Below are 11,989 nucleotides of genomic sequence, written 5' to 3'. Positions count from 1 at the left end.
AAATGTCTTACCACATTCCAGATTGGGAGTTGACGTACCCTTTCTACCCCCGGTCGGTGTTGCCGAGTTCGGCTAGATGGCTCCGGTTTAGTACCTGAAGATGGACAACCCCTACCGTACAACTTGCATTTCTCGTGGGACTCGTTAGACCGGGCTATTGATGGCGAAGCGCAGGTGGACGTTCACTCTCTTGTTTTTCTAGACCCTTTTAGTTTCATTGCGGCGAGTCATTACATGAAAGTGGCACAGGTTCTTCGGCCAGGAGGCCAATCGGAGCTTCTTTCTCGTTCAAATGTGGACACTGACTTGCGCATTGAATCCTACATTGAACTTAACAGACTCTCGCGATTTACCAAGGCCTTTCCCGGGGGTTCCAATTCTTAGTTTTGGCGTTAGGTTCTAGAGTTAAGTATTGCGATGTATAGTTTCTTAAAGTTGTGTTGGGAATGTGATTAAATAAACCTACACGTCGGGGCGTGGTAGGCTGGCCATCTTTTATTAAGCGAGCGTGAAAGGGACTGTCGCGAAAAGTATACTTTTTCATATATGGAAAGCGGAAGCCACAAAAAAACCTTGTGCTAGCCCCTCCCTACCCCTGTCAAAAGTTAGCTTCGCGCTCCATGGTGGAAAAAGGAAAAATTATGACTTCACGGCACATTACCTCCCGGGATTACTTCCCTTTACTCTTCAATGACTATATATATCACTTTAGAAGAGTCTGTGCAAGAACGAATGTTAATCAGCTCTAGACGGCAATAGTCCATCATTTATAAAAGATGTGGAAATCGAATAATTAAATATTCAATTTAATCACAGTTAATTCCTTTTTCTGTACAAGCAAAATTCATCAGTTTAACAAAAGGCATATGCTGCGGTGCAGTGTTCGTTATTTGTTGACTTAAGATTTCCGGATTTTTAACATTCTAATTAAATATCGGTGACCAATTCTTCACGATTATTCAACAAACACTTCCTTCTCTCAGCAATGTTGAAAGTGCAACGCATTCCACGCATTTTTTTGTCAGCTGTTTTGTTTTCATTTTCGTGTCTCAGGTGTGAACTTTGCTCAAACAAAGCGGAAATAACAACAGACAACAGTTCCCGCCGTTGTAAGACTGAAATAGACATGATTAATATATTGGTGTGGCCTTACATATCTTAGCCAATCAGCACGATGCAAAACCCTGCGGGAGGCATTGTTGTCAGTCATAGCATTGTGTGTTAACCAACCAAATGCCTTGTTTTTTTACAAATACCAAATACACGTGCTCGAAGCCAGCGTTGCAGTTTCTTTCAATCGCCAAACAATAACAGAAGGCAGTGTGGTCCATTGTAGTTCTGTTTACGTTTGTCACTGTTGTGAAATCGCCCTTGTTTTGCTCCTTGTATTCTCAGGACCGTCATGCCTTCAACGAAAAGTTACTGTGGTAGCAATTTATGGTTAAAGAAAGGTAAAAATGAAGCTGTGGAGTCAGTCATTTCCGATTTTCGAGACCTTTTGCAAGTCAACCCGAAAGAGACGATAGAGGAAATGAGGTTCGACGATTTAGACTGTGATCGTTCACCCGTTGTGGACAATATTGTCTCGGATATGAGTCTCCGAGCTTGTGTTTGTCCTACCGCGGATCCATTCACAAAATCTGCTTCATCATCTTCGTCTTACGGACTGCTTGTGGAACTTATCGAACACGGCAATCTAATAAAGGAAGCGGTTAGGAGACTTAAAACCTCTCCCAGTAGACACAAACAGTTGAAACGCTTGGACCGTTGCAGATGATCAGGCAAAACCCAAACTTCATTTCATTTTGAGCTAAACGTAGTTAATTTTTTTCAAAGAATTTGACATTTGGACCTTTTTGCTATTAGTGGAAAGCCAGAAAGGAACTACATTAATTTCTCGGGAAAAAGAATGTTTGCGGACGGCTCTGTTTACACTGCGGCGATGTCCAACGATCCATTTAGAAGTACTCAGCGACATTAGAAGATTTCGCAAGTGTTAAAGGATGTTTCAGGACCATTTGACGGGGATGGTTAGTCCCAAAGTTTGACAGCATGGAAAAACCGACGTTCCGTGCGCCACCTACTTGTTTTGAAAGGCCGCCATTCATTCATCTTCTTGGCAGACGACGCCATGCCAGTGTTTCCTGTATGTTAGGGAACTAATATCGTTGTCAACATTGCGTTGGCTAATTTGTAATATTCAGAACACGGCAAAAGTCGGCTCTAACAATGCGTTTGAATATTTAGAATTTGTCATTTGTTGTAGATTTCTCGTCCTCGACTTGAATCTTTTCGTTTTGTGACCTTACGCTTGATGTGTTTAACAGAAGGAAATGACGTCATTACTCATAATAAAGATTCAGAACAGTAGTTGGAGTTATTTTCTGTATTTTTGCAGCTCTGCCCCCACACGTATTGTTTAAAGCGAAGCTGAACCTTAACATTATTTTTATGAAATCACAGAAGGGTTGTTGTTGATCTTAGGCAACTTGTAATAATTGAGTTGCCAGTCACAAAATACTCATTTTGCATCCCATCCCATCACCTTTTGTCTGGGAGGTAATTGTAATGTTAGCAGTATATTGAAGTAATTTAGATTAAAAGATATTCCATACATTGTGAATGCTACGTGGTTTGCTAAAACCATTTGAAGTGAAACAATACATTATACTTGCAGCGTTGAATATCAATATCAAACAGTATCTTCAACAAAGCTCCTTATTCTCTGACAAATCTCTCAGTATACATTATAACTGCTTCATTCTCATGCTTTTTTTACCTCCTCTAAGAGAGGAGTCAAACCAAATTTGACTGATTCTACGCACTTAATGTTGTCTATCAACATCTTTTTAAAAAACTAAAATTACACACACAACTTTATACCTCAACATACTGACCATGGCACAACCTGATTTGCAAATTCAGACAAGGGTTTGCACAAAACAAGTTGCTGAAGTTTTCTGAAGGGAAAGTTGATCTTGATAATGTTTTATGACATTGTTTTCCAGGGAGTGTTTTTCATATTTCCCTGCTCAGCCACTGAGTTAGGCAATTATTGGTGTTTTTTCTTGGTATCCGCGAGCAGTATGCACGATTCTCTGGTCCAGCCAATTGTATTTTCCACCAATCAGAAAGTTGCCTGTCTGCCACGTGCAAAATACAATAGGCCATTTTCGAAATATCAAATACTCAGCTTGATAGTGAGGCAGTGAGGACAAATATTGGAATGAGTGTGAAAAATATTTGCATATCATCCACTTTCCTGTCTTTGTCCTCTCAAGCTGAATTTTAACATATCGAAACACGGGTGCTACGTCACGGAAAACGATGCGAATCAGTGATCCAGCCGTTCGTTGGGCACTCCCTAAAATGGTTTGGCGTTAGACAGAGTAAATCGGTTAAGTCTCACTCACAGGTGTCAGTGGGTCAAATTTAAGGTAACGGAAATGATGTCTGATGCCCAATTTATTCAAATAGGCCTTATCACGGTTTTGACCGCCATTTTGACGGGTAGGCAAAGCCTAAAGAATTTGTAGTGTTTATATGGGGATCCGATGTCAAATAATTTTTTTTCTGAAAAAATTATGATTTGAGAACTGAAGGTACAGGGCAAAAGGTTATACAGACCAAATGTTAGGCCCTAACCTTTTACAGAAGATGCCCGGCAGCGTTTTCAATTTTTCCATATATTTGTCTGTAATTTTTTCCCGCGAATTTTCAGAATTGCAGACAAATGTATAGAAAAACCGAAAACGCTACCACGCAGCTTTTAACGAAGGCTAGTCCCTAAAAACTGGTCTGTATAATCCTTTACCCTGTACCTTCAGTTCGTGATTCATAATTTTTTTAGAACTAGCGTTTAACGAAAATTATTTGACATCGGATCCCCATATAAACACTACAAATTCTTTACGCTTTGCCTACCCGTCAAAATGGCGGTCAAAATTTCCCGTGATAAGGCCTGAAGAATTTTTAGGGTTTAATCCGGTTATTGGAAAAGTAAGGAAAATTAGAGATGATGCGTGAGTCTCAAGTTATGAAGTTAAGCACTTCTTGAACGCAATAACTCAAGAGGAGGAGCTCTGGAAACTGCAAGTACACTTTTAACCTTGGATGTATTGTTTTCTCGGGTCACCTTTTCTAAAAAAAAGCTTTCTTGATACATATTGCCCCTTTAGCCAACCAGTGAACATTGTCTCTGACACATGCACAAATAAAAGTTGAAAGAACTTGAAGGATATAAGAATGATAACCAATCACTTGAATGGGTGATTTTCGCGTTATGTCATGCATATTAGCTCCTTTAGTTCGTCCATCAGCAATTGTACATTACAGCATTGTTATCTGTGTCTCTAGAGATTGGTTGCAAACCACCTACTGGGAACCTGTGAAAGAAACAGAACGAACCGTTTTGAGCATAGTTAATAGAAATGATTTGGAAGCTCGACAAACATCAAAGGGGCAAACAAAGATGCCAAGATTTAGGTTGGAAAGTCCACGATCGTGCACAATCTTTTGTTTTGCGCTCGTACACTAAGCATAAATTACGTAATCAACACGTTTCTATTGGTTAGTTCCTCAGTACGGAGTAGACAACTATTGTGTCTTGTGCACAGTCAAGGCCAAAAAAGAGAACAAAAACCTACAACAAATTAACTTTGTTTTTAGGACAAAAAACTCCATTCTGATTGATCAAGCCAGACATCTTTCTACAACTATATTATTTTAGTAGGATTATATACTCAAGTATCTCTCAGCACTGATGTAATTTGAATTATCAAACCCTGTGTTACAATGTTAGCTACAGTCTCCGTTATAAACCGGAAGGGATATTCGTCGTCTGCCCACCTCTGCCCAACCTCTGCCCACCTTCAATTCCCACCTTCCATTTACCTTCCATTTCATTCATTTCTCGTCTGGACTGGGACCGAGCAGGGAGCGATGTCGATGTCTTCATCTTTGGATGACAGAAGCGGAGGTTTTCGTCCCAAATTGATAGTGTTTGACCTCGGTAAGCTAAGGGTTATTTAGTTAAGGATTCCAAGAGAATTTATTGCATACAATTTCAAAGTTCGGTCCCAAAGCTCTACCGTCACAGTAGGTATAGACTTGAACTTGATCGTGCTATAATTTCCTGTGAAATATATACATTCTGACAATGTCATGATGATGATCGATGAAGCCTTTATTTAGGTGTCTTAAAGGATTCTAGTCTATTACAGTACTAATTGGGGACACTAAAACCAAGATAGTTAAAATAAATTAAAATTATCCTAATTAAGACTTAAAGAATCTAAAACTCCTAAAAAAATAATGTGTACAATTTATATCAATTTAATCATATAAACTTTTAAAACACTATGAAAATTTAGGTAGGTATTAGCGAAATCGCGAACTTGTCTATCCTCAGAAAATTGTTCCTTTTTGTGGAGTGTATTCAAGTATGTCAGATGCGTATATGATCTGATCTGGTTATTTGGGGTATAGATTGTCATGATTGAACCTGTTCTGTGCCTTTGCCTGGTTATAAAATTAGATCTCAACAGACTTTTGTTTGTGCAAGAGTAATATCTATTGCAGTGGATTCGTTCCTTGAATACCACTGCCAAATCCTAATAAAGGTGTCAGGATAGCCAGCAGTTACTCCAAAATTAGAATTAAATAGTAGCATGCTTCAAAATTATTAATGTTCAGCACTTGGGAGCAAGATCAAATTTGTTCTCAGAGGAGACGAGGTAAACCTTTGCCAGCACCAGGGATTGGACTAGGATGGGACACATTTTTGGTAACAGTCGAGTAATATAGACGGTAAATAATATAATTCATTGGTATAAGCCACACAAGTAAATAGTGTTCTCTGCATGCGCTGATTGGCTAGCTCGGAGGCGATTAGCCAAGTATTATTATTCACCTTTGAGTAGCCAGCATGCAAGATTTGAAATTTCCCACTACACTTTACAAAAATAAAGTAGTTTTCGCTTTTTGCTCAACTTGTGAGGTATGTACTAAAATAATATTATTATTCACCTCAGCGTGAAAGCGGCTTGGTAAATATCCACCACTATTCACCTCCACTTAGTTAAGTAATTATTGTTAATAATCATAATATTATTTTGATTAACTATTCACAATAAGTGCTTGGTACAAGGCTTTCCCTATCCCTGATCTCTCGTTAGCCTTCAAATTACAAACGATGGCTACCTAAAAGCAGAAGAAATGAAAAAGAAAGTGATTTAGTGTCTTTTTTTCAAACAGATTTTACTTTGTGGCCATTTTGGGTGGACACTCACGTGACTGTTCCTTTCACAAGAAAAAGGTGAAGTTTTCCCTTATGTTCAACGTTGCAGCCTTTTACATAGTGCTGTCGAATTTTAAGCATACCATTTCCTCTCAGCAGGGTCACTCCTGACATAAGCTTATTTCAGTTTTGCTTTAGTTTGTATGGAAAACATTAATCACCCACCCCACTACCAGCCAAAGCCATTATATTTTGTGTGTCCTTGTCTTTTACATTGATTATTTTTTTGCCCTGAAGTAATGGATCTGTGGTAGATAGAAATGGATATAAAATTAAACTCTATGATGAATCACTTGCAATTCTGGAACTTCTGAGGTCCAAAGGAATGTGCATGGCAGCTGCATCAAGGTATTATGATGCACTTCAGTTTTGAAGTTTTTTTTTTGTTTCATTAATTTTTCCTACTTTCTTTGTAAATATTCATGTAATACGAGTACAGATAAAAGTTGTTGTTGTTGCTAGCCGATTCCCGCAAATGAAATTTTATACACCTCTACACTTTCATAACAAGTGTTTTTCATGGGCATTTTAATCCATTGTCACCTCAAATGCCCTAGGGACACCCCTAGTTGACGAGTAAAATTGTCTGGCGTTAGACAGAGTAAAATCTTGTAAGTCTTATGTACCAGTTAAAGTGAAGCTTCAACATCCCCCCCCCCCTCCCCCCCGGGCACACCCCGGGCATTTGACTCCTTTTCATGCCCAGGGATCATCTTAGTCTTCCCAGGGGCAGGGCATTTGATCATCAGTCATAGAGGATGGGGAATTTGATCGCTAGCCTCAATTTCCTGTTACCTTTCCATGTGGGTTGATAAATCCTGGCAGAGACAAACTTAGATGCATTCAAAGGCAAAGATTCCGCATTCGTGGCTGATTGGTTGAAAAGCAAAGGCCTACACAAACTTTATTCGGGTATTTGAAGGTATTAAGTACCAATATATAAATATATTAAATTGTATTTACAATATAAACAATAGTTCAATACAATACCGATGTCGCCAGATAAAATTTATAGAGGTCAATTGCTTTGAACGACCCGGTGTATTTATGAATTATATTTAATACATTTGCAACGATTTATATGTAGGTGAATGAATACATGTATGGAATGTATTTAAGTGTCGTTGCATGAAACTCCGTAAAATCAATGCATTCAGTTTATAAAAATCTGGTAATTTTCCTGGAACAAAAAATTTCTAAAAATTCAAATTCCCGGGGGGTTGCCCGGGGGAGGGGGGGATGTTATAGCTTCACTTTGACTGGTACATTACTGCCAGAAGTCAATGGTTTTAATGGAGGGGACTGATTAACCCATTGATTCCTGAGGCACCCTAGGGACGTCCACAGTTGACGAGAAAAATTGTCTGGCATTAGACAGAGTAAAATGGGGTCAATGGGTTAACCCATTTTGTCCCAGAAGCAGCCCCATTGACAAGTAAAATAGTCTGGACCGAGATGTTGTTAATCCATTTGATCCTTAAGCTTCCCCCCACCCGCCTTCCTTTTAACAAATAAAATCTTCTTATGTTAGACTGTAAAATTTATAAAATTCACTCTCAGGATAGGTCTAAACTAGTACATGGCCCTGGGGAGGCTTTTCACTTACAAACTCTGAAAAATCAAAAGTGGCACAAAAGTGGCCATTAATGAAAAGGAGATCCTCCCCTCCTTCCCTCTGCCTTTTGTCTGTAACTCACCCAAACTTCAAATGTATACATTTATTTCATTCAAAGTGACCATTTTTATTAATGCATAGTATTTTGAAAAACCATAGACAATCCTGGACGTATCGGTAGTAGCTTCGACTGCAGTGTCAGTAAAGAAACCGCATCTAAAGTGCTCAAAATTAGCAGTTGTTCAGTCATCCAAAATGACCAGAATGTTAACGTGGCGACCAGTTTTTTTGGTAAAATAAAAGGCCTGGTTGCGTAATCAAGCCTAGGTTGCCTGAAGGGAAAATACTGGACATCCCACCCAAAGATAGAAAATATTAGGGCATTTCTTAATTGACAACCAAATTCACAGCCTTGTTTACCAGGATTTTGAAAGAGGGAAAACCTGATCTTTTTTTTTTATTTCTAGCACTGCCTTTATAATGTCAGAAAAATGTTTGTTCTAATATTATTATATTGATACATTGTTGGCGGCATCAAAAACTTCCTTGAGCCCTCCTTGAAGTGCTCTCATGTTTCCATGTTGAGAGAAGTTTTATTTTTGGATTTAAAAAATGTTGTGATTTTATTTTCTGCAGAACAGAGGACCCTCCTGCAGCTAAGGAACTCTTGAGAGTTTTAGATATTGACAAGTATTTCTCTTACAAAGAGATCTACCCAGGCTCAAAAGTCTCACATTTTAAAAAGTAAGTTTCCAGAAAAAAACCTTTCGTTAATGTTGGCTTGGAAGTGATACCTGATTCTTCAATCTCCTAATTTCTGTAAATAAATCTTAAACATTAAGTTTATTTTAAAGGTTTCTTTTGCTGAATTTGTTTCTCCAAATATTTTTGCATGTTTCCTTTTACAAAATATTGAAATCTTGCTCATTAGTATATATACTAATGTGGTTCTTGGGTAACTTTCTGTAATTTTGTTTAGTCATGTTTGAGTTCTATCATTCTTTTCCATACTTACAATATAATCAAGTGAACAAACATAATAAATATATAAAGAAATAAATAGATAGATTAAATTTGTCAATTTTTGAATGAATTTCAATACACCCATATTTATATATACAAAGTCACTCTTGGTCAAAGGCACAACAGGCTATGCTCTAGGAGAAAAAACTTGTTGAGATCCTTATTTTATACCCCAGAGCTGTGAAATTGGGTTATTGTTTTATGTTGATGAATGAAATAAATACATCTTATGCACCTTATTCAATTGCTTTTCATTAAAGAGATGCACTCATCGATGTGACGTAATATGTTACCATCGCAACAAAAGAGCCATGTAAAACGCCCATTTGTCTTGAAGCGATTGAACTAGAACTCCGTGACCTCCATTTTCTTATTGCCAGACTGTGATTAGCAAGTTAAGATAAAACTCTATACAAAGTTAACAAAAATTCTCATTTTCCAATTGTGAAGGTGGTTCTCAATTCACTCCAGAGAGTTTTTTTAAACTTTGTGGAGAGTTTTACCTTACTCTAGTAATCACTTTACAATAAAAATTGGGGGTCACCGAGTTTGTTTTTGAGATATAAGCATCAAAGACAAAATATAGGGTGTTTTTAGACAGCTCTTTTGTTGCCATGGTACTGTATTAAGTTACATGAATGAGTGCATCTTGTAACCTTTCCTTCATGTGAAACAGTTGGGTGGATTCAATCCTTTTTGTTGAAACTACTTTGAAGCTCCTTAAGTCAGAAGATGACTTCCGCTCAGGTTGTCAAAACGTCAGTCAATGTCATCTCAAACAGTCCTTCTCAGGACTACACTCACCCGGACCATCGTACTTTACTTAATAAACACTAAGTGACCGAAGTTTTAAGCCTTGATTTCAAAAAGACACCCGTTTATTTTAACTGGAATTTTCCTATTTAATGGGTCCGCCATAACTAACTTTATGATCTTGAGAGAGCTGGATGGAGGACAAAATTTCGTCAAAGGCTCACTAGTTTAAGAATGCAATGTGTGTGTGTACGCCGTAGAATTAATATGCAGCACGGGAGTTTTGTGCTTTCAGACTTTTAAACTCGCGTTTTGCATGTATAATATAATCCCACAATGCTTTGGGCACTAGATCGTGACGCCAATTTAAAAGAGTGCTATCTTAAGCTAGAGAGCCTTTACGTCACTCTTCCCTGGTTCCACACTCATCTGGACAATTTAAGCGGTTGTTTCTTATAGACACCTGAAGAAAAGGCAAAAGGCACTGACACTTATTAAAGGAGTTACTTAATTACAGGGAAAATGCATGACAGAGGCTGACATTATAGCTTTGAAATTAAGGCAAAATATCGGATTTTGTCATGCAGCAAGCCCTCACATAGTTGTTATTTATCGTCGATCCACTCTTGCACTTTTTACTTTCTATTTTAGGTTTGCACAGGCCAGTGGTATCCCTTACAAAGATATGCTGTTCTTTGATGACGAAGAAAGAAACATTCAGGAGATCAGCAGATTGGGTAAAAGCAAATCACAAACTTTTCTGAGTAGGACAAGTAGCGAGGGGTGTGCACTTTGTAGAATCATCTCCAGAATTCTTGTCACATAGTTATTGCTGTATAGTTATTGCTGTTTTAGGAGTAAACTCATTAAAGACTTAAAGACACATTTTGTATTTTTGCAGAAGCCCATGAGCCTTCCTATGCGCTATTTTTTGCTCGTATCTAACCCTTTCGCAGGAGGTTCACTGTTACATCAATTTATATCAATTTGCACAATTTGCATCATTTTTTGCACTATTTTTGTCTTCGTTTGACAATAACTTACTTTATTATATGACTAGCTCCGTGAGCGGGCAAGATGAACCAAATCGCGCGCTCTGATTGGCTACCCGAGCGGGCAAGATGGAGCGATACTGCCCGCTCGGGATTTCTCGCTTGGTCCCGCAAGATCAAAGATCATTTTTTGGTGTTTTAAGTCATATAATAAATCCTTTATTGACCAAGATTGTTCGGTCAAGATGACTGGATATTGGCCTCGTTCTTTTTTTGCGTGTTTATGGACCTCGACTTCGTCTCGGTCCATAAACACGCAAAAAAAGAACTTGGCCAATATCCAATATCCAGTCATCTTGACCTCACGCTTGGTCAATAACCCATACTTATTCTACTTGGCCATTCCAAACAGTGCTTGCGGAGCCGAAGAACTCGTGGCGTTCTAAAAGTAGAAAGATACGCGTAAAGGTTGACTCATAGGGCTTGTATAATTATATGGGATAGGCAAGTTCCTACTCATGGACTCCTGATTCTTGTTACTCCAAAAAGGTAACGAGGATTTTCGGAATCCCTTTTTCTGCTCATGAAATTTATATGAAACCTCAGTTCAAGGTTCGACATGGATCAACTGAATGCGTTTGATCCTTCATTTCCCTGGAAAAAGTTGGGGTTGATCATCTCCCACTTTGTGTTGTAAGTTTTCTAGAGCGTCGAGTCTTTTTGCGAAGATGCCGTGAGAGCAACCGAATCCTGACGGAAACGTTAAAACCACGACAGCAAGGAAACTTTAAATGACAAAAGGCGATATATATATATTTTTTTTTCGCACGTGCTGAAACATAGTACTTCTCCCTTTTTCCCAAATGGAACTAATTAATATTTGAAACGACTTAACGTCAGTGGCAAGACTGGAAATTTTGCTCAGGGAAGCGGAAAGACCCTTTTTTTGTTTTGAAAGTACTTTTAAATGAAGAAAAACTTGTTTTTGTATTCGTTGAAAAATTTTCCATTTCCTAGGTGTAACATGTGTTTTGGTGGAACGAGGAATGAAACAAGCTGTGTTGGAAAATGGACTAAAAAAGTTTGCTACCATGCGAGCGAGATAGCATGGTGTTCCTCGTTGCTGGTGCTTGTCAGCTGTAAGAACGAGGAATGAGGTCCGGAGATGGAAGAAGAAGACTCGGGAAACTATAAGATAGAACTATCTGTATGTTTAAGAACTGTATTTGAATTCGCAAGAATCATCCCATTCATGAAGGCAAATAATTTTTTTAAATGTAAATAAAGTTGAAGTCGCAACTATTGATA

At 38.2% G+C, this 11,989-nt stretch overlaps 1 protein-coding gene across 2 annotated transcripts; it reads left to right on the top strand.

Annotated features, from left to right (window-relative positions):
* Positions 1-4,880: 4,880 nt before the first annotated feature.
* On the top strand, positions 4,881-11,989 carry LOC137996981 (magnesium-dependent phosphatase 1-like). Of its 2 annotated transcripts, XM_068842649.1 has the most exons (6): positions 4,884-5,011; positions 6,256-6,316; positions 6,536-6,646; positions 8,550-8,657; positions 10,341-10,426; positions 11,699-11,989. In XM_068842649.1, exons 1-6 carry the CDS (start codon positions 4,942-4,944, stop codon positions 11,785-11,787), a joined length of 525 nt encoding a protein of 174 aa, XP_068698750.1. In that variant the 5' UTR covers positions 4,884-4,941; the 3' UTR covers positions 11,788-11,989. The 2 variants fall into 2 exon arrangements, with proteins under 2 accessions (XP_068698758.1, XP_068698750.1); XM_068842657.1 differs by lacking the exon at positions 6,536-6,646 and having other exon boundaries at positions 4,881-5,011.

Source organism: Montipora foliosa, chromosome 1, assembly GCF_036669935.1.
Source record: "Montipora foliosa isolate CH-2021 chromosome 1, ASM3666993v2, whole genome shotgun sequence".
Lineage (NCBI taxonomy): Eukaryota > Metazoa > Cnidaria > Anthozoa > Scleractinia > Acroporidae > Montipora > Montipora foliosa.
The sequence above is the reverse complement of the archived record's forward strand: the minus strand, read 5'-3'. Positions and strand labels throughout refer to the sequence as shown.

Bases quoted from the DNA above. Each gene is read 5' to 3' on its own strand.
- LOC137996981 (XM_068842649.1), top strand. From the start codon at position 4,942: ATGTCGATGTCTTCATCTTTGGATGACAGAAGCGGAGGTTTTCGTCCC. The intron at 5,012-6,255 runs GTAAGCTAAGGG...TTTTTCAAACAG, and splicing joins ATTGATAGTGTTTGACCTCG to ATTTTACTTTGTGGCCATTT. The intron at 6,317-6,535 runs GTGAAGTTTTCC...TTTGCCCTGAAG, and splicing joins GTTCCTTTCACAAGAAAAAG to TAATGGATCTGTGGTAGATA.